Source organism: Bos indicus, chromosome 21 (assembly GCF_029378745.1).
Source record: "Bos indicus isolate NIAB-ARS_2022 breed Sahiwal x Tharparkar chromosome 21, NIAB-ARS_B.indTharparkar_mat_pri_1.0, whole genome shotgun sequence".
Taxonomy (NCBI): Eukaryota; Metazoa; Chordata; class Mammalia; order Artiodactyla; family Bovidae; genus Bos; species Bos indicus.
The window spans coordinates 56,641,280-56,661,670 of NC_091780.1; the positions used below are offsets into that span (position 1 = coordinate 56,641,280).

General features: G+C 33.5%; 1 protein-coding gene across 4 annotated transcripts in view; it reads right to left on the reverse strand.

Moving 5' to 3' along the window:
* Positions 1–277: 277 nt before the first annotated feature.
* TC2N (tandem C2 domains, nuclear) overlaps positions 278–20,391 on the reverse strand; it is a 44,284-nt gene continuing 24,170 nt past the window's right edge. For all 4 annotated transcript variants that reach the window (XM_019983878.2, XM_019983879.2, XM_070775559.1 and 1 more), the window contains exons 5-12: positions 20,243–20,334; positions 19,097–19,172; positions 18,237–18,337; positions 17,733–17,849; positions 12,726–12,917; positions 7,524–7,638; positions 5,099–5,298; positions 278–2,892 (exon numbers count right to left, since the gene is read on the reverse strand). In XM_019983878.2, the coding sequence (XP_019839437.2) occupies positions 2,782–2,892; positions 5,099–5,298; positions 7,524–7,638; positions 12,726–12,917; positions 17,733–17,849; positions 18,237–18,337; positions 19,097–19,172; positions 20,243–20,334 (1,004 nt within the window). In that variant the 3' untranslated portion in view covers positions 278–2,781. The remainder of the gene's footprint in view (positions 2,893–5,098; positions 5,299–7,523; positions 7,639–12,725; positions 12,918–17,732; positions 17,850–18,236; positions 18,338–19,096; positions 19,173–20,242; positions 20,335–20,391) is intronic.

Genomic DNA, 20,391 nt, shown 5'->3' on the forward strand with positions numbered 1-20,391 from the left:
ACTTCAGCAGTAAGTTCTCTAGTTCTGCTAAAAAATAATCATAGAAAACCAAACAAAAGCCAAAAAATGAAGTTATATTTCAATACGGACTGCAGCTATTTAATTGTATTAACCTGAAAACTTATAAATAAATGAACTGTTAGAGATTAGCACTGTGCAAGCTGTTAGCTATCAATGTGAACTCTCCCTGCTTTTCTCGGTTGCCCAGCATCATTTTAGTTCCCTCTCATTTATAAGTGGGTAAAGGTAAAAAATGCCAAGTAAGTACAAAGAGAAGTGATTTTTTGCATAGTATTTAAATTTTTATTACAAGTTTCTAATGTTTTTTCTCATGAGTAGCTATTAATACAACAGTGTATTTCTTTTTCTATTTCTAGGTAAAGCTTCAAGGAAACAGTAAGAACATCTCCTAGTCAGTACTACTTTATTTGAAAAAGGCTTAAGTAAACACTAATTAAAATATTTGGGATCTTAGTTGGGTCAAACACTTCTCTAACTGAAGTCCTTAAAATACAAAGATTTTCTTTTAATTTTTTTATTTACCTAGGATTCTAAGACACACAAGAAACCAAGACGTTGTATCTTTCCTTCAAATTATACACTACACACATATTCAAAATATTGATAATTAAAATAATTAGAAGTTTCATTAAATACATGACTACTTGTAATAAATTTAGGAATTGAAAGCATTACTAGTACACAAAAAAATTGCTAAAATAAAATTCTAGATTTTTAAAAAACAATACAGTCTGTTACTTATCTAAAAGACAATGATACATTTACTTCTTTCTTAACTATTCAAATGGTTGTATTTGCAGAGAATTTTTAGGGCAGTGACACTACTCTGCGTGAAATTAGAGTGGTGGATACATGTCATTTGTGTATTTGTCAAACTCATAGAATGTACAACATAAAGAGTGAACCCTAATATAAACTATGGACTTTGGGTGATGATATGTCAATGAAGGTTCAGTGATTTTAAGAAATATACCACTATAGTGCAAGGTGTTGATAGCAAGGAAAGCTGTGTAAATGTGGGGGTAGAGGGTATATGAGAACTCTCTGTACCTTCCTCTCAATTTTGCTGTGAATCTAAAACTGCTCTAAAAAAATAAAGTCTATTTTTTTTAATTGTTTTAAATGACTGCCATGTGTCTTAAAGACTCAAAACACCTCCTCTCAAGGTGATTTCTCTTGAAAGTCCATGAGTACTCACCAATATGCCATTTTTCACAAATCTAAAAAAAAATTATTTCAAAAAGCAGAGTGTCAGAGAGTACCTGTCAACACCTCCAGTATACCGTAACTCTAGAAGCAGAAGCAAAGGGCATGTCAACTATGCATGTTTTGTAGCTTGAGGAGGTGGTACTCAGGAAAAGGGGAATTAGTGTTTATTTGGGAAATCTTAACTGATGCTGGGAAAGATTGAAGGTGGAAGGAGAAGGGGACGACAGAGGATGAGATGGTTGGATGGCATCACCTACTCAATGGACATGAGTTTGGGAGTTGGTGATGGACAGGGAGGCCTGGCGTGCTGCAGTCCAGGGGGTTGCAAAGAGTCGAACACAACTGAGCGACTGAACTGAACTGAACTGAATGAGATATACAGAACAAGAATTAGAAAAAAAAAAAAAAAGAAAGGGCATGCTTAAATTACAGCAAAGTATACTTCTGACCTAAAATATCACTATTTATCTGTTGGCATGTGTGGGACAAGGTAAGAGAGAAAAAAATAGAAGATGAATCACTTAGACTACCCATTAGCAAAAATAAAGTCATATTTTCCAAGATCAGGAATGGTATCACTGATTTCTCCAAATGTGTTTTTTTGATCACAGCTTGTCTGACCAACTAAATTGAAATTATCCCTACATATTGAGTTGTAGTGAGTACCGGAGAAAAACTGTAACAGAAAATATGTATTTGCTACATAATGTTATCATGTATGGTCAGTTTTAAAACATAGGAAAATATTCTAATGTTGTGGATTATAGAACAAGTAATTTATATTTAAAAAACTAAAAACAAATAAGTGATTATCATAAAATATTGAATTTGTTATTTAAGTTCAATTAATTCTGCTAATTAGGATGGGCTATATGGATGATAACCTTACAGAAAAATGTGTGTACACTGAATTTCCAATTAAACTTCAACCTTATGGTGTTTTCATTTATTCTATTCTTGCCAAAATGTAGTTTTCTATGTCTGAGATTTCTTAGAGATAAATAGCTTATAAAGCGGCAATGTGACAACTTATGGGTAAATAATGATAAACATAGGCCACAAAGTTTCCCCAAATAAGAAGAGTTGAAGTGGTTCAATTTATTTTTGCTTTCTGAGGGAAAATATGTAGCAAGGAGTTAAAACAGTAGAGTTAAGCTATAATCAATAATGACTAGCACTGAAACAGTGGCAGTCTTCTATATGTCCACTTGTACTAACAGAGACTTGATATATTGGATTTTTAATATCTATGTAAAGCTTTAAAATACTCATAACTATTATACAGCAGTAACTATCTATGACTGATATTCCTACTGACTTTATAATTTATTTAGTTGCCCTACTGTCTAAAACATTTCCTTTACTTTGGGTATCTGATATAATTCATCCCATTTTTTACCAAGTTTAATTTTCTATTAGATCCATTATATTACTGTAATATGGCCTCCATAAATAAATGTACTGATTTGTTTCTTTAAATTGGTAGCAAATTAAAATCATAAGTCCTCGAAAAGAATGCCAAGTTCGTCACCAAATTAATGTGCGGCGTCTTCAAGATGGATTTAATTTGTGCCACTTAACAACAACCTTTTCTGGATGTGTGACTGTCTCTTTCCACTGGCTCACTGCTTCAGTGTTATTACTGTCTTCACTTATCCAAATCTGTAAAGGAATAGTATAGTCATTTAACTTAACACAATAATGGTAACTGAGTTCATACAACTGATTACTCTCACTAACGAAAGACAATTGGAAGTTTGGGTTACCTATTTTCAACTAAACATATTTCCATTTTTCCAAAAGTTTGTCTCTTTGAAACTTAAATTTTAAAACACTTAATCTAGTCACTGAAGACTATTTTATATCACTCAATTCAATTTAAAAATTCAATGTGAGATATTACAGAATCATTTCCTCCAAAACAGTTTTTAGTATCCTTTCTTAGGCAATTAACCTAGAAGCTCAACTTAAGACTGATCCCAACCACTTAAAAACATTTTTGTAAATACTAATTGAGACTAATTATAATTTAAATTGATTGGTGTGTGCTAAGTTGCTTCAGTCGTATCCAACTCTTTTCGACCCTATGGATTGTAGCCCATCAGGCTCTTCTGTCCATGGGATTCTCCAGGCAAGAACGCTGGAGTGGGTTGCCAGGCCCTTCTCCAGGGGATCTTCCTGACCCAGAGACTGAACCTGCATCTCTGACATCTCCTGCACTGGCAGGCAGTTTTTTCACCACTAGCGCCACCTGGGAAGCTGCAAATTGATTGGTAAGGAATGTGTATTTTAAGTACCTTTATATTAAATACAACTGTAATTTTAATTGAAATCTAATAAATCTAATCTAAATGAAATCATTCTTGATCCATAACTTTCAATAAACCTATCACTTATGTAACTTTAGATAGCATATGTGAGTGAACTTGGAAAAACTGTAAAGCATTATGCAAATATAAGTTATCACATTATATGTTATGTATCATGGAGGCAAGGTGAACAAGGAAACAAACTTGAATTCTCAACTCAGCCATAGCACTAACAAATGATGTTACTTTGGAGTTAACTTCTTTGAAACTCGGTTTCTAATTCTTCTAAATAAATAAATTGGAGCAGGTCACTTCAAAAGGTTTGTTTTTCAAACTTTTCTCTTTTAATTTCTTGGTCTGAAGAACTTTCCTTCAAATAAAATCATATAAAGAATCCCAATATATAAAACATAACAGGAAAGTGCTTTGGCTAATAGACGAGTGGGAGATCTTGTTTCCACATGTGGCTACCTGACCAGGGTGGCTCCCTGAGGCTCCCAGAGGAGCCAGAGGGAACAGATAACCAACAGGAACCTTTCCAGAGTTATTCTTAACTACAATCTCAACTGAGAAAGCGGCATCACCAAAAAACATTATTCTGAAAATTGTCAGGTAAATCTCCTATTCCTTTCATACATGGTAGTTGAGACTTAATGATACAGGAAAACTTTACAGGCCCCATGACTTTGAAAAGTATGCTAGTTATACTAATTCTTGAGTTCAAACTCTTTTCCAAATAAGAATAAATGGAGAACAACAAAAATGTAATATTTTTCACAAACATTTTAGGTAGAATATATGAAGTCAGTTAATATCAATCTTTGAAAATTCACATATAATTTGAAGATTCATGTAAAGCGCTAATAACATCTTGCTGTCAAACAGAAGCTTTTAAAACTAATAATACAGATTTTGGAATTTAAATGTGAGTCAAACAATTGTAATTAGGATAAAAAATAATATACACCTAATACAATGTACCCAATAAGAGAAAAAAAGAACTACAAAAGGAAACAAGTTCCATAGGATTGGCAAGTAAGTAAGTGTTATGCAGTCTTATAAAAATTGCCAAGAATTTTAAAATAGGTTAATCCAGATAACAATATTGACTAAATAATATCACAACCACTGTTAAGATCAATGTTTTCTAGGAATTCAGCTTTACCACAATGGAGCTAATAGCATACAACCATTAAAATGAACATGACACAATAAAGCAAGCGTTAAGAAATCTGATTCAAATACTTAAGAGTTTCCTCTTTCACAAGGAGAGTATTGAAAAACTCAGGGAAAAAAACTCATTTTAAAAATCCTGGTTGCTCAGAAATTAAAACTATTTTTGTATTAAAGCCAAAAGTCTGACAATATTTGATTTTTGCAGTAAATTTTCTTCCTGCAAACTTTTTTTACAGTAAATGTTTTTTTGAGTTTTGCATTGAATTTAACTTTTGATTTCACTCTATTCAGCCTCAGTTTTAACCTATTTTTTTGTTAACCAACTGTTTAAATGCTACTGTTTAAGTGCAAGGAAAGAATATGAGATAAAACTGCCTACTAACCTGTCCCACAAAGTGTCTTCTTCCTACAGAGCTTCGACTATAAAGCTTAATGAGAAAAATAATTTCTTTTTCACTCTGTATAAGTGGAAAAATCATAGTCTCTCCCCACTTTACTCTTCCATTGGAGGCCTTCAGTAAGCGTGTCTTCTTCTTATAAATCAACTCTCCTGAGCTAAACATTGCCACTTTCACAAAAAAACCTAAAGAATAAGAAATTTTGATAAATAAAATTTTAAATGTCATATAGAGATATAATCCATATATTTGTCATAAAATAACAAAATAAGTACTTTTAAAGATCTGATGAGTTACTACCATTAAGAGAAAACTTCTCTAGTAAACTACAATTACTATTGTAATTTACAAATAACTACTGTCACCTAAATGAATCTAATCTTCCTCTACTGCCATTAAAGACTGGAATTGTAGGCATAAATAACAATCAGCAGTAAAGGAGTACACACTGAAAAGGATTATACAAAAGAGAAGTGCCAACTCCTTGGAGAGCTAAAGGAATTATTTCACAATTTATATAAGTAAAATTATTTGCTGAGACTCCAGAAATTAAACACCTGCCCACTAGAGAAAATCTATTCTTTAAGTAAATTTGAGATGTAGAGCTTCCAGTAATGGTAAAATAGCTTATACAAACCCACTTCTCATAGATTATGATTATAAACTGGGGAAAATATTAAAAACAATTGTTCAAGACACTAAACACAGACCAGAAACAGAAAGAAACTATAGGGGTGTCACCTCTTAAAAGATGGGAAGCACACTAAGTAAAATTCGGGTTTATACAGCATTCATCTAAGGCTGCCCCCCAATCTGACATACAGTGCTTACAGCTCAAGCAGAAAGTGCAGTCTGACTAATTCGAGAAGTGATGGTATAGAGATGGGGCTGCCAGACAACAAGAAAGTGAAGAGTTTAGGAGGCAGCCACAAAGTGAGAATTGAGGCTGACCAATATTTATAAAATGGAGATCACTGATAATCCTGATTACCATTAGCCGTTTTGATTAAAGGAAGACACATGTTAATGTATTAAACTGCACTGTTTTTTCCTTGTTTCCTAGACTTAACCTTTTACGGTCCTGGTAATTTAACTTACTCTTTTAATGCCAAGTTGGACTTTACTTATTTTTTATTTTATGATTTTTCCATTTACCTACATAAATAATGGTAGTCTATAGCTATTTTTTGTGTATGCTATCCTTTCCGTTTTGATGTCAAGAATATGCTAACCTCATAAACCATCTTTTTTTCGTTCTGTGGAACAGCTCATATAGAAAAGGAATTACACGTTCCTTGAAAGTTTAGTAGAATCTGCCAGTAAAATCATCTTGGCCCCTGTTTCTGTTAGAGGCAGTTCTTAAAGTGCTTTTACATAGTTACAGTATTGTTCTATTCAGACTCTTCCCTCTTCTGGAGTGAATTCCAACATTTTTTTTCTTAGAAAATCATTTATTTTATATAGCTATTCAAATGAACTGGTATCATTATAAATGGTGTTATCTTATTTTTGAATCTCTTATGAATTTAAAATTATATCCTCTTCCTTGTTCATGTTTTCTTTTATTTTTTGCTTGATCCAGCCTTCTATAGGTTTATCTATTTTAATATTCTTTCCAAAAGAACAATCTTTTGGTTTTATTAATTTTGTGAGGTTTTTGTTTTCTCCATATTTATCAACTCCAACTTTAGCTTTAATTTCTATTTCTAACTTCCTTTGTGTTTGCTGTTGTTTTCCTAGTTTCTTGAATTGTGCTCAACTATATTAATTTTCAATCTTTGTAGTTACAGTAGACATCATTGCTTCTGCCTACCTCCAGATATTTTCTTTTCTTCTAGTAGGAATAAGGAACACTTTTACCCCCACTCTTAGCCCTTTAGGTAGGACTGACCTCAAACCTCCCACTCTAGGAGTAGCCATGTGAACCAGGGCTAGACAACCAAAATGTCAGAAACTCTGAATATACTCAAAGGCACAAGGTGAGAAAGTGTTTTAAGGTTTGTGTTTTTTCAAGATTTTCAAGGTGTGAGTTAGTTTTTTAAAATTAAGTTTCGAGTTAGCAGAGTATCCAAAAAAGGGCATAGACCTAGAGAGAGGATACACCATCTAGGCTGGTGAAACATACCTGACAGTCCTCTGGACACTCAACCTATATTAACTAATGAGATAAATAAAGAATAGCATCAAATGCAAGAAGGTCACAATTGGATAAGAATCAAGAGAGGAGTGGGTTAACACAATGGCTAAAATTTGAAATCCAATAAAGTAATTTTAAGTTGAAAGGTAAGTATATAAGTTAAATAATAAAAATAACTAAGATTATAATCTTCACTGTAAGAAATGTAGGAAAAATCTATCTGTTATAAATATTTTCTGAAGATTTCACTTTAAACCACTTTGACATACTTACTCAAAGTTAGGGGTGTTGATGAACTTGGAAGGTACTGTGCCTCAAGAATTTGTAACTGAATTCTGCTATTCACTGCTTGAAAACAAGTCCCTAGTTCAAGTTCTGCGTGGCAAACCTGCATATTAAAAAAGTGTTATTTGGTAATTAAGAATAAAGTTTGGGGATATTTCAAAATTCAAAAACAAAGAGCTAAGGCTAGACATTCCCAGGTGGCGCTAGTGGTAAAGAACCTGCCTGCCAACCTAGAGACACGAGTTCAATCCCTGGGTTGGAAGATCCCCTGGAGGAAGGGATGGCAACCCACTCCAGTATTCTTGCCTGGAGAATCCCTTGGATAGAGGAGCCTGGCAGGCTATAGTCCATAAGGTCACAAAAAGTTGGATACGACTGAAATGACTCAGCATGAACACATGCTCTTTACTGTCATACAAAGCTAAGTGTTAAAAGAGAATGCTAAATGTCATGAAGTCTGTCAGTATAAAGTACTTACTGACTTTCATAAATTCTGATAATGTAAATTTCACATATATACTGAACCTTCAAAATCAGGGAGACCAAAGACATGCAAATTAAAAAAAAATTAAATTCCTAAGCAGTTTAAGTAGAGAAAATGTCAGAGAAATAAACACCACAAGAGCACATTTTCAAAAGACTTAAACATAGTCATGGGAATAATCTTTTCAAGTGACTGAAATATGATAATATGATATATGAATATATGAAATATGATAAAAATGTTATATATGAAACACATCATTAGTTTTTCCAGTTGTAGAAATCAGAGGTAGTGCTACCAAAATCAGAAGACAAAGGATTACTACAATGAACAGATTTGTTGATTAAAAGTTGAATTACTATGCTAAATGGAAGTAAGCTGATGACGAAAATTGGCAAGAAGGAAGCTAGTGAAAGTGATGAGCCAGTAAATAATAAGGAAAAGGTCAAATAAAGTCTGAGACAAACAATAAAATGAAGGAAATTTAGAAAGGGGGAGAAGCTAAAATGTGCTCTTCAGTATTGCTGAATACTAAGAGCAGAAGAAAGTGAGTAATCTGCCTTACACAAGCGAACTTACTTACATGGATTCCAGGGTTCTTGGAGTAAAAAATAGAAGAAACATAAAGTCAGCCAACACAAAAACATTACTGTTCACATGTTGAAAAGAGTAAATATAAGATTAAAGAAAGAACATAATGTTAACAGATGTCACTAGGGTCAGCATAGATAAACACAAAAGTCTTGGCTAGTGTTGATTCCAACAAAGTTACAGAACAGCTGACCGATACTTCATCAAGTGATTTATATTTGATAATTACCCCAGTAACTGACATATGGATCAGAAAAAAAAGAACCTTTTTATGTACATGCTATTGACTGAATCTTGGATAGTTTCTAAACATGATATTCTGTAATGGTCAAAATGGCCAAAATTGCTCATGCCTTAAGAAATCAAAAGATACAAAGTGAATCACTTAAAAGTTTAAAGTCAACTGTTGAGGTCACTCCTTCTTGAAAAATCTAAAATGATGATAAAAGTTGTCTATTTGGCAATAATTGCTGAATTCTAATAAATAAAAGCAAATTGCTTTTGCTTTTAATAAGAATGGATTAATCTTTTTAGGTGGACTAATTCAATAGCCATAAATAAAATACCTTTGCTGATTAAAAGAACAAATGCTGCCATCCATTTAAAAGTTATTATTTACAAAACACAAAGGAAACCAGGATAACATTTTTTCATTCATTTTTTCATTATGGTTTTCTACCCTTAATATAACAGATGAAAATACTGAAAGATGGCAAAACTTCTCTTAGAGTTACACACTGGTAGAGTTCTCACAAAACAGAGCAGCATTCAGCAGTGGGTTTACCATTTCTTACCAAGGTTATTTCACAAATTCAATTTATACTCCAATATATTAATTCAGATCATGAAAAACTATCCAAAGTGGTTTTCAACATCACAATAACCAATAACTTAAAATTCTAATCAATTAGTAACTATATATTAAAAGCATTTTTAATGATCTCCATTCCTGAATAATGTATCATTTTTTTAAAGAAAAGAAAATCTTTTTTGTCCTTCCTGGAATGACTGTTGAAAGTGAAAAGTTCAGCATAATTAGAGAAATCCCTTATCTGGTGATTTTTGAGAATATCTTCTTAGGGGACAATACAGTGTTGATGAAAGATATTTTCACATATTGAGGTATATAGAATGATTAGAAGTCATTCTAGTTTATATATGAATTAACTTGACTTTTATACTGATTAAAATAGCCCATTTTGGCCTATCAAGTATACATTGTATATCTGCTTTAATTATTAAAGCCAAGTGTGCACTGATCACAAGTAAAGAATAGCCATGTTAAAAATAAAGATTAAATGCCTCCTTTCCTGGGAAGCCATTGCTGGTCCTCCTTCAATGATAAGACTCCCCTCCCAGGAGCCAAGCCAAGGCCATACTGACTTACTGTGCACATGCTCTTTTTTTTTTTTCCTAAACCCTGAAGGAATGTATCCCTGACTTGTTTGACGTTCTATATTCTGATAAGATGTTAAAACAGTGCTGAAAACCATGCTTCTCCTGAGCAGTTATCTGAGAGGCTGTCTTCCAGGCTATAGCCCTCAGTTTGGCTCAAACAACACTCGTTTCTACCACAGACTGTTTATTGATTTTTTCTCATCAATGTGGTAAAATTAAGACAGGTGGCTCTGGAATCAGAATGCCTCCGTTCAAATCCTTCTTCCCCAAGAAAAGGCTATATAAACTCAGGCAAATGCTTCAGGGTTTTGGTCTCCACAATAGGGGTAACAAGAGCAGCAAGCTCATTAAGTTCGTTGTGAGCATTAAATCACTTAGGACCAAGTTAGTCGTATGCGAAGTTTCTTCAAACATCAGATATTAAATAATTCTTCAGGGATACCTTGTCTCTTGCACACTATTCAACACAGAAATTTGAGTTGTCAACTATTTGTTAAGGTCAAAAGCTTCGTGGTGAAGAAATTAATAGCCCTACATGGAAGTTCTGCTGTTCATGATGTCCCTGTGAAGGATGGATATGTAAGTGTGTCTCTTTCAATGTCACAATTAGAATATCAATTTTCCTCTTCAACACAAGAAACAAAGCATATTATTCTTGCTTTTAGTCAATAATATGAACAGTAATATAAATACACTGATCAAAGATAGCCCAAAAGCCCTTCCTTCAAGCCATCTATCTTTGCATCCCTAGCACATGGCATACAAAATGTTTATAAAAGATCTCTGATATGCAAAATGTAATTGTAGAAACTGTGCTATAATCATTCATCCTGATTCTCCAAGGCAGATTCAGATTATAATGTCTCAATTCCCCAGAAAATACATTTGCTGAGTTATCTTCTGATATACTCTACCAGCCTTTAAAGGTTTAATCTATTGATTATCCATTTAAATAGTAATATGTGCCTTCTGTAAAATATGGTTGCAAATTATTGTCTACTAATCCAGTTAAGTGATAAACTCCTGTCACAGTTTCAAAACAAATTTGCTATTTAACAGAAAATAGTAACCTAATTTAGCATGCTTTCATTCATCATTTATTCTTTCCTATCAACCTACATACAAATGTTCAATGCCAAGAATATGACAGGCCCTTACTAAGGGTATAGTAAAATATGAAGAAAAAAGATGGAAGCTCAGGTCTTATTTTCTTTTTAAAATAGTGACTTAAATAATTCTGAAAGTGAAGTGACAGTTGCTCAGTTGTGTCCGACTCTTTGCAACCCCATGGACTATACAGTCCACAGAATTCTCCAGGCTAGAGTACTGGAGTGGGTAGCCTATCCCTTCTCCAGAGGAACTTCCCAACCCAGGAATCAAACCAGGGTGTCCTGCATTGCAGGTGGATTCTTTACTGAGCTATCAGGGAAGCCTAAGTTATAGTAAATGCTGTAAAGAAAACAGATTTGGTATGAAAACAGAAAATAAAAGATCAGAAATAACAAGATTTTTCAACTCTTCTTGATTATAGTAAATGTTCGTTCTTTACTTTTAATCCCTAATTTCACTTCAATTCAGTGGTTCTTAAGCAAAGCTACACATGAAAATCACCTGAGTAACGTGAAAATTACAAATGCCTCTGGCTCACTCCTCCCCAAATTCTGATTTAACGGTTTAAGTGTAGACATGTTTAACAGCTTCGCATGTGATTCTAATGTGTAACCAGCTTAAGAACCACTTCAAGTCACCTTAAATATTTTTGAAAACAGGTAAAATATGACTCCTAAGTAAACTTAAAATCACATGAAAGTTTGACCTTAAAAAGGGTTATGACTGATTTATATATATGTTATCCTAACACAGAAACTACATAATTAAATCATTAGGAATTCCTAGACAACTTAAAGAGTGTTCAGCTGGTTAACTGAAAGAAGCAACTATTGGGCCTCAAAAATCAATCAACACTATAGACAATCATGTCCTTCACAAAAAATATACAGCTGGAAGATCCTCCATTCTACTCAATTTATGGATAGATACAGTAACTACTCATGACTAAAACTTTCCTAACTTATTTCAAGGCAATCTCCCATTGAGTTTGGAGTTTATAATTCTTTCTTGCTTTCCCTATGTTAACAGCTACCTAAAAAAAAAACAAAAAAATAAATAATTTTTAAAAAGTATTCACTTTTAGGGTTATTATGTTGAAGTGCCCTGCTGTGCTTGGTCACTTCAGTCGTATCCAACTAAGCAACCCCATGGACCTCAGCCTGCCAGGCTCCTCTGTCCACAGGATTCTCCATACAAAAATACTGGTGGGTTGCCATGCCCTCCTCTAGTGGAGCTTCCTGACCCAGGGATCAAACAAACCTGTGTTTCCTGCATTGCACGTGGATTCTTTACCACTGAGCCACTGGGAAAGCCCATTATTTTTAAGTATGAAACATTAATAAAACAGGTATTAGGAGAAGGTAAGCCTATTGTGACTTTTCAATGGAGAAAGAAAAGCAGCTCTGTTAACGTTTTATCAATTTCAAAAAAGTTAAATAATGACGTAATTATTACTTTTTTACGTTACATTTATGTTGTTATTGCTTGAGAGCCTTCCTAATCCTCCAGTATATTCTCATGCTCAAATTATACTCCAAAAAAAAATTCATCCAGTAAATAATTCTAAAAACGTGAAATACTTTGACATTACATATTATATCACTTACAGAAATTTTTGAAGGTGGTGATATGTCCAGAGAGTAATCCATCTCCTGTGTGCTAAGAGTTCTGAGTGACAATGAGCATTCTCCAATGGTTTTCTTTCTGGGAGTTTGGGTTTGAATCTTAAATACAAGTCTCACAGTTTGTAGACTTTGGAGTTTAATAGAAAATACAAAAGTTTCCATAAATTCAATATTCTAAAATAAAAATAAATAAAAATATAAAACATGTAAATAGCATATTTTAAAAAGGGTCATATGCCAACACAATATAAGTAAAAATAACATTTTATAATCTAGGAAAGGGAAATTTAATATTTTTATAATAACAAAAAAATATTTTAAAATGAAAATGAGAATGGCCATGACTTGTTTTTCCAAAATTTATTCTAGCTACTATTTGTCTTAGTTTCACAAATCCTTCTAATTACTTAGGAATTTCAGTATTAACACCAGAATATAGCTTTTTCCCTTTTCAGATATGAGGTTGTTCTCCATCTTTGGTTCTGGAGCATCATTCCTACTGTTCACCACAGTTCTTCAACAGTTAATGAGAGTACTTCAAGACTCTCATGCAAGCTCTCTCTGTATGCAAAATCTAACTTGTTCACATTTAGAGACTTGAATTACTTCCTTAAAGGACCTAGTCTGTCTAATGCTTTTCCCATCTAATGTGGGGGTTAATTTATCTTTACTCTTTCCAAAATGAAAATTGATCTCCTTGACAGAGAAGACAAAGCAAAATATGAGTTTCAAGTTCTACCTTCTCTGATAATCTTCCACTGCAGGCAGCAAGTGTTTTCCATGCGCAGACTATTTTCAGATGTTCTTTTTATTTTTTAAATCCTTGGCTTACTGTGAACTAACATCTTCTTGACATTAGACTGTTTTTTGATTGTAAATGTCCTTCTTTCCATCTTTAGTGCATCTTTTTGAAGGGGAATTTTTTTTGCCTTTAGATATCTGGGCAACTAACATCAATGTTTTAGATACTGTGCCAAAGTGTTCACTTTTATTACAATCACTTATATCTGTGTACAGAATTGTGTTTCTGAGAGTCTCCCAACCACCTGAGCTGTCTTTTTCTTTCTGTCTCAAACCATAGATCACATCAATAACACAGTATACATAAAATGTTTAATTTTTAAATTCATATGCAATGAGCTTATAAATGAAGTAAGTGAGCTGGTTTACATTGTCATAATAGAGGACTCCTAAACAACTTGATAAATAATAAATTTTAAAATATTCCACGCAAGTTTTAATATGAAAACATTTCCCCCTAACTTTTCCCAAGTTGGCTTAGTTTTATTTGAAAGTCAAAAAGTTTAATTTGGGAAATATTCATCTGTGAGTGTCAGGATTAAAATTAGAGTTAAGATTTATTTCCATCCAGACTTTCTACAATGCATATTTTCATAAAGTAAGATCCTAATATAACACATAAATTTTGGTTACTGCCTTTTCACTTATTAAGAACATTTTCCCATGTCCTTAAAAACTCTTCCTAAGCATTATTTTTTCATGGCTGCCTAATATTTTATCACATGGTGTTATGGTTCGAATTGTGTCCCCCTGCTAAAAGTTATGTTGAAGTCCTAACCTTCAGTAAGTCAGAATGTGGCCTTATTTGAAAATAGGGTCATTGAAAATGCAATTTGTGAAGTTAAGATAAAGTTACACTGGATAGGTGGACCTCTAATCCAATATAACAGGCATCCTTGTAAGAAGATAGCCATGTGGCATATAGAGACACATGGAGATGAAAGTCACGTAGCTAGGTGAAAATGAAAGTCAATGATTAGAGTGAAGCCCAGGAATGACAGGGATTGCTGGTCATCACCACAAGCTAGGAGAGAGGCATGTTAGAGATGGATCAGATTCTCCTTCAGAGAAGCAACCAACATTGCTGGCACTTTGACTTCAGACTTTCTCCAAAACTGTGAGAGAGAAATATTTGTTCTAAGCTACCTAGTTTGTAATACACCAATTATAAGAAACTAATATACATGGTATACCATGAGTTTTCTCAATCATTCTCCTATGACAAACATTTAGATAGTTTCCAGCTTTCAGCCTATGAACAAAACCGCCAGAAATACTTTATACATATTTTGTTTGCATCTCTATTTCCATGAAGTGATCCAAGTAGAAACACTATGTTAAAACCTATAAATATTTGAAAGTTTTTTTCCGTTAAAAAAATTGTTTATTGAGATACAGTTGATTTACAATGTTGTGTTAGTTTCTGATGTACAGCAAAGTGATTCAGTTATATATATATATTCTTTTTCATATTCTTTTCCATTATGGTTTACTATAGGATATTGAATATAGTTCCCTATGCTATACAACAAGACCTTCTTGTTTATCTATTGTATATATAGTGTTTTATCTGTTGTTGTTGTTTAGTTGCTCAGTCGTGTCCAACTCTTTTGCAAACTCATGGACTTTAGCCTGCCAGACTCCTCTGTCCATGGAATTTTCCAGGCAGGAATACTGGAGTGGGTTGCCATTTCCTCCTCCTGGGCATCTTCCCGACCCAGGGATCAAACCTGCCTCTCTTGTGTCTTCTGCACTGGCAGGCAGATTCTTTACCACTGAGCCTGATAACCCCAAACTCCTAATTTATCCCTCCCTAACCCACTTTCCCTTTGGTAATCATAAATTTGTTTTCTGTCTGTGAGTCTGTTTCTGCTTTGTAAGTAAGTACACTTGTAACATATTTTAGACTCCACATATGAGTGATATCATATGATATTTATCTCTCTGACTTATTTCACTGTATAATCTTATTTTAAAATTTTAATATATATTGTCAAAATAATTGCCAAAATAACTTTATAGGCTAGAGTGCTCATAAAACTTTCCTAATTTTAATAAGCAAAAAACGTAAAGACAGAGAAAGCAATATGTAATTTAAATTTGTATATCTATGAATACTAGTGAGTGTAAATTTCTTCATACTTATTAGTCATATGAATTACTTTACTGTTAAATGATACATTCTTATAGAAGATAAGTTTCATTTGTATGGAAAAACAGTAACCTTTTAATCCATATCAGAAGACAGAAATACAGATATAATTAAATTGAAATCTAGAATCTATAAAACAAATTCAGGATTATAAGTCTTCCAGTTATGATCATGGAAAATATTTAAAAACCTACCTGACTTCAGGCTCTACTACAAAGCCACAGTTATCAAGACAGTATGGTACTGGCACAAAGACAGAAATATAGAACAATGGAACAAAATAGAAAGCCCAGAGATAAATCCACACACATATGGACACCTTATCTTTGACAAAGGAGGCAAGAATATACAATGGATTAAAGACAATCTCTTTAACAAGTGGTGCTGGGAAATCTGGTTAACCACTTGTAAAAGAATGAAACTAGAACACTTTCCAACACCATATACAAAAATAAACTCAAAATGCATTAAAGATCTCAACGTAAGACCAGAAACTATAAAACTCCTAGAGGAGAACATAGGCAAAACACTCTCTGACATACATCACAGCAGGATCCTCTATGACCCACCTCCCAGAATATTGGAAATAAAAGCAAAAATAAACAAATGGGACCTAATTAAACTTAAAAGCTTCTGCACATCAAAGGAAACTATTAGCAAGGTGAAAAGACAGCCTTCAGAATGGGAGAAAATAATAGCAAATGAAGCAACCGACAAACAACTAATCTCAAAAATATACAAGCAACTCCTACAGCTCAACTCCAGAAAAATAAATGACCCAATCAAAAAATGGGCCAAAGATCTAAATAGACATTTCTCCAAAGAAGACATACAGATGGCTAACAAACACATGAAAAGATGCTCAACATCACTCATTATCAGAGAAATGCAAATCAAAACCACCATGAGATACCATTTCACACCAGTCAGAATGGCTGCGATCCAAAAGTCTACAAATAATAAATGCTGGAGAGGGTGTGGAGAAAAGGGAACCCTCTTACACTGTTGGTGGGAATGCAAACTAGTACAGCCACTATGGAGAACAGTGTGGAGATTCCTTAAAAAACTGGAAAAAGAACTGCCTTATGATCCAGCAATCCCACTGCTGGGCATACACACTGAGGAAACCAGAAGGGAAAGAGACACGTGTACCCCAATGTTCATCGCAGCACTGTTTATAATAGCCAGGACATGGAAGCAACCTAGATGTCCATCAGCAGATGAATGGATAAGAAAGCAGTGGTACATATACACAATGGAGTATTACTCAGCCATTAAAAAGAATACATTTGAATCAGTTCTAATGAGGTGGATGAAACTGGAGCCTATTATACAGAGTGAAGTAAGCCAGAAGGAAAAACACCAATACAGTATACTAACGCATATATATGGAATTTAGAAAGATGGTAACGATAACCCTGTATACGAGACAGCAAAAGAGACACTGATGTATAGAACAGGCTTATGGACTCTGTGGGAGAGGGAGAGGGTGGGAAGATTTGGGAGAATGGCATTGAAACATGTGAAATGTCATGTATGAAACGAGATGCCAGTCCAGGTTCAATGCACGATGCTGGATGCTTGGGGCTGGTGCACTGGGACGACCCAGAGGGATGGTATGGGGAGGGAGGAGGGAGGAGGGTTCAGGATGGGGAACACATGAGAAATAAAGGAATAAAAAATTAAAAAAAAAAAAAAGAAATTAACTACAATCATGTAATTATTTATCAAAGTCAATTGGGATGGGGGAAAGAGGATGAAACTAAGACACTTACTTTCCTTACATACAAGAAAAGTAAATATTTCTCATCAGATATTATTCCTAAATATTTTAGTGATTAAGATTTTCTTTTTAAATGCATCTTATATTGGTCAATGAAATATCAAATATTTCTGAGGCTCAAAATTCTTTTAAAAAGCAAGGCATACATAATTTGTAGTTTCCACAAAATAAAACACTTTCGTATTCTAATTCTTTACATAGGTTAAAGTGACAAACATGAGGAAAACATAAAAAGATACTGAAACACACTTACATTAGAGCCTTCCTTGACTGAAGATTTGAAATGCACTGGTTTGGGCAATGTTAGTATTCCTTTTACAGAAATAGTAGGAGTATCTCCATACCTAGAGGGCCAACTTAAATCTCTGCACTAAAAAAAAAATTATAGTTTGAGTTTTACAAAGGACTCTGACAATTCAAATATTTGATACGTTTCTTGAGTTAATGACAAATAAAACTATAAAAGTAAACTTTAATCTACTGAGATCTTTTGTTTCATCTCCACTAAAATAATCTGACAATTAATGTTCTACACATCATATCAATTTCCCTCTTGAGGAAAACATGTTTTAATCATATCTAAAGATTTTCTTTAGATTCTTTATTAAATACTATTTTCTGCAAAATACTATAGAACCCTAAATTCCAAAGAAGATATTGACCCATTCTTCTGAAGATAGCAACAGTAGATGCTTATAGTTTACACCCTTATTATTCAATTTTGTAAGAAAAGTTGGTATTAGCTATATTAACTTACCTGTAAAACTGTGATCCAGATCTGCTCTACTGAAGAATTATAAAACACTTTCACATTTAATCTCCCCCAGTCTCTTTCATCTCCTGATAGAGTAATTGTGTCTGAATTGTAAATGGACAAAGAGGTTTCAATTACTATGCAATCCTTCCAACCCAACTGAGCTTTTTACTGTGCTCAGTCACCCAGTCCTGTCCAACTCTTTGGGACCCCTCCAGGCTCTTCTGTTCATGACATTTCCAGCCAAGAATACTGGAGTGGGTTGCCATTCCCTCCTCCAGGGGATCTTCCTGACTCAGGGATCAAACCTGCCTCTCCTGCATCTCCTGCTCTGGCAAGCAGATTCTTTACTACCGCTCTATCTGGGAAGCCCAATTGAACTTTGATACAATCCAATTTTAAGAGCACAACTGAAAAATGCTATAATTATTTTTTAAAGTTGTCAGTTTATTAAGTTTAAAGGCATTTAACTTCAATGCCTTTACTGAAGTGCTGGTAGAAGACATACCATAAAAAAATAACTGGCTTAAAAACTAAACCAAATTATAACCCAAAGAATTTAAGTTAAAACTAAGAAAACCTTTCCCAAATAACATTGATACGGTTTTAATACTGAATGCTTCTAGAAATTCCCTCACTAATATACTTTAAAACAAACAAAAGATATTTAATTTTAAAAATGCCTTTATGCCTGAACATTGAAAAATACATCCTCTGATCTGAGTATTCATATGCAGATAACACTGCCAATATGGATAAAATCATCTAAACTTTTCTTAAAACCTTATCATAAATATATTCAAATTAGTATTGGGAAGAAATAATTCCCTTAAGAATATAAAGTAGAATGATTTATTCCTTACCCAGGCTTCTGTTACTCCCCTGAGAATTTTTCCTCGAAGAAGAACTACTAGGCACACTGGACAATGAATCATGTCTCTACAGATAAAATTCATTTTTAGTCAGATGTTACATATCAGATGTTAAGGATTCTGAAACGTATGCCTTAGCACCCACTCTAGTATCAAACTGAGTGCTAACCATTCTGACAGTGTTACTGCTCACAATTTTCCACTTTTAGACAGGAGAGAGGGAAAAAGTTTTCTTTATGTGTGTTAATCAGGAAAATCTTAAATCTCTTACTAGGTAATACATGGCAAAGGCTTTGCTGTTTTTGGTTTGGTTTTGTAATAAAGAGGAAGAGATTACTGTTTATATTTCCTACTTGGAAGTACTAAGTCAGAATATATTAATATTTGGAAGTGCCCTATTACCAAAAAACCTATAAAGCAGTAGTTAGCAATGCACAGTCCCCTGGGCCAGCACTATCAGCATCACCTGGGAACCTGGTAGAAATACAAATTCAGGCCCCAGTGCAGAGCTATTGAATAAAAAATTCTGGTGGTGAGGGCTGGCAATCTGTATTTTAACAAGTTCTTCTAACAATTCTGATGCACATTAAAAAAAAATGGTGCTATAAAGAACTAATTCTACAAAAAATTAACTCAATTGAGGATGATTAAGAATCTATTTCCATTTTAACATATGCACATACATTCACACGGAAAAAGGCCCACAAGTATGTATTTTCAAAATTCTCAATTCTACTTCAAAAATAGAATACTGTGTTAATATTAATAAAGTTCTATATCTCAACAGAAATACTAATATTTACTAACCAGGTAGTTATATTCAACAAGGAAAATTAAATCAATAAGCATTTTTAAGTATACCATTTTAAATTCCAACTGCCTTAAGACTGCCTCAGTGCATACCATAAGAAAGTAAAATTCATTTTTTAAAAAAAAGAGAGAAAAACTACTCTTTTAGTATTCAGCTGGAAGCTTCCTGAAATAATACACATGGGAAATGCCAAGTGTTTATTCTTTAGATATTAGAATAGAAATGTCTACAAAAGATACATAACATGTTGTTCCTAATGAAACATATCTGAATTGTAGCATGAAAATAAATTATTGCTTATAATTAAATTCACATAAATTATTTACCTGAATGAACCGCTGAGATGAACTTGTAAGATCAAACATAGACTTGCTTAGCCCAGGGGAACTGGGAAGTCTATTGGTCCTTAAGTCACAAACTACAAAGGGACATGAGAAAATTACTTATTTTTATAGTAAAGAAGAAGAAACACTAG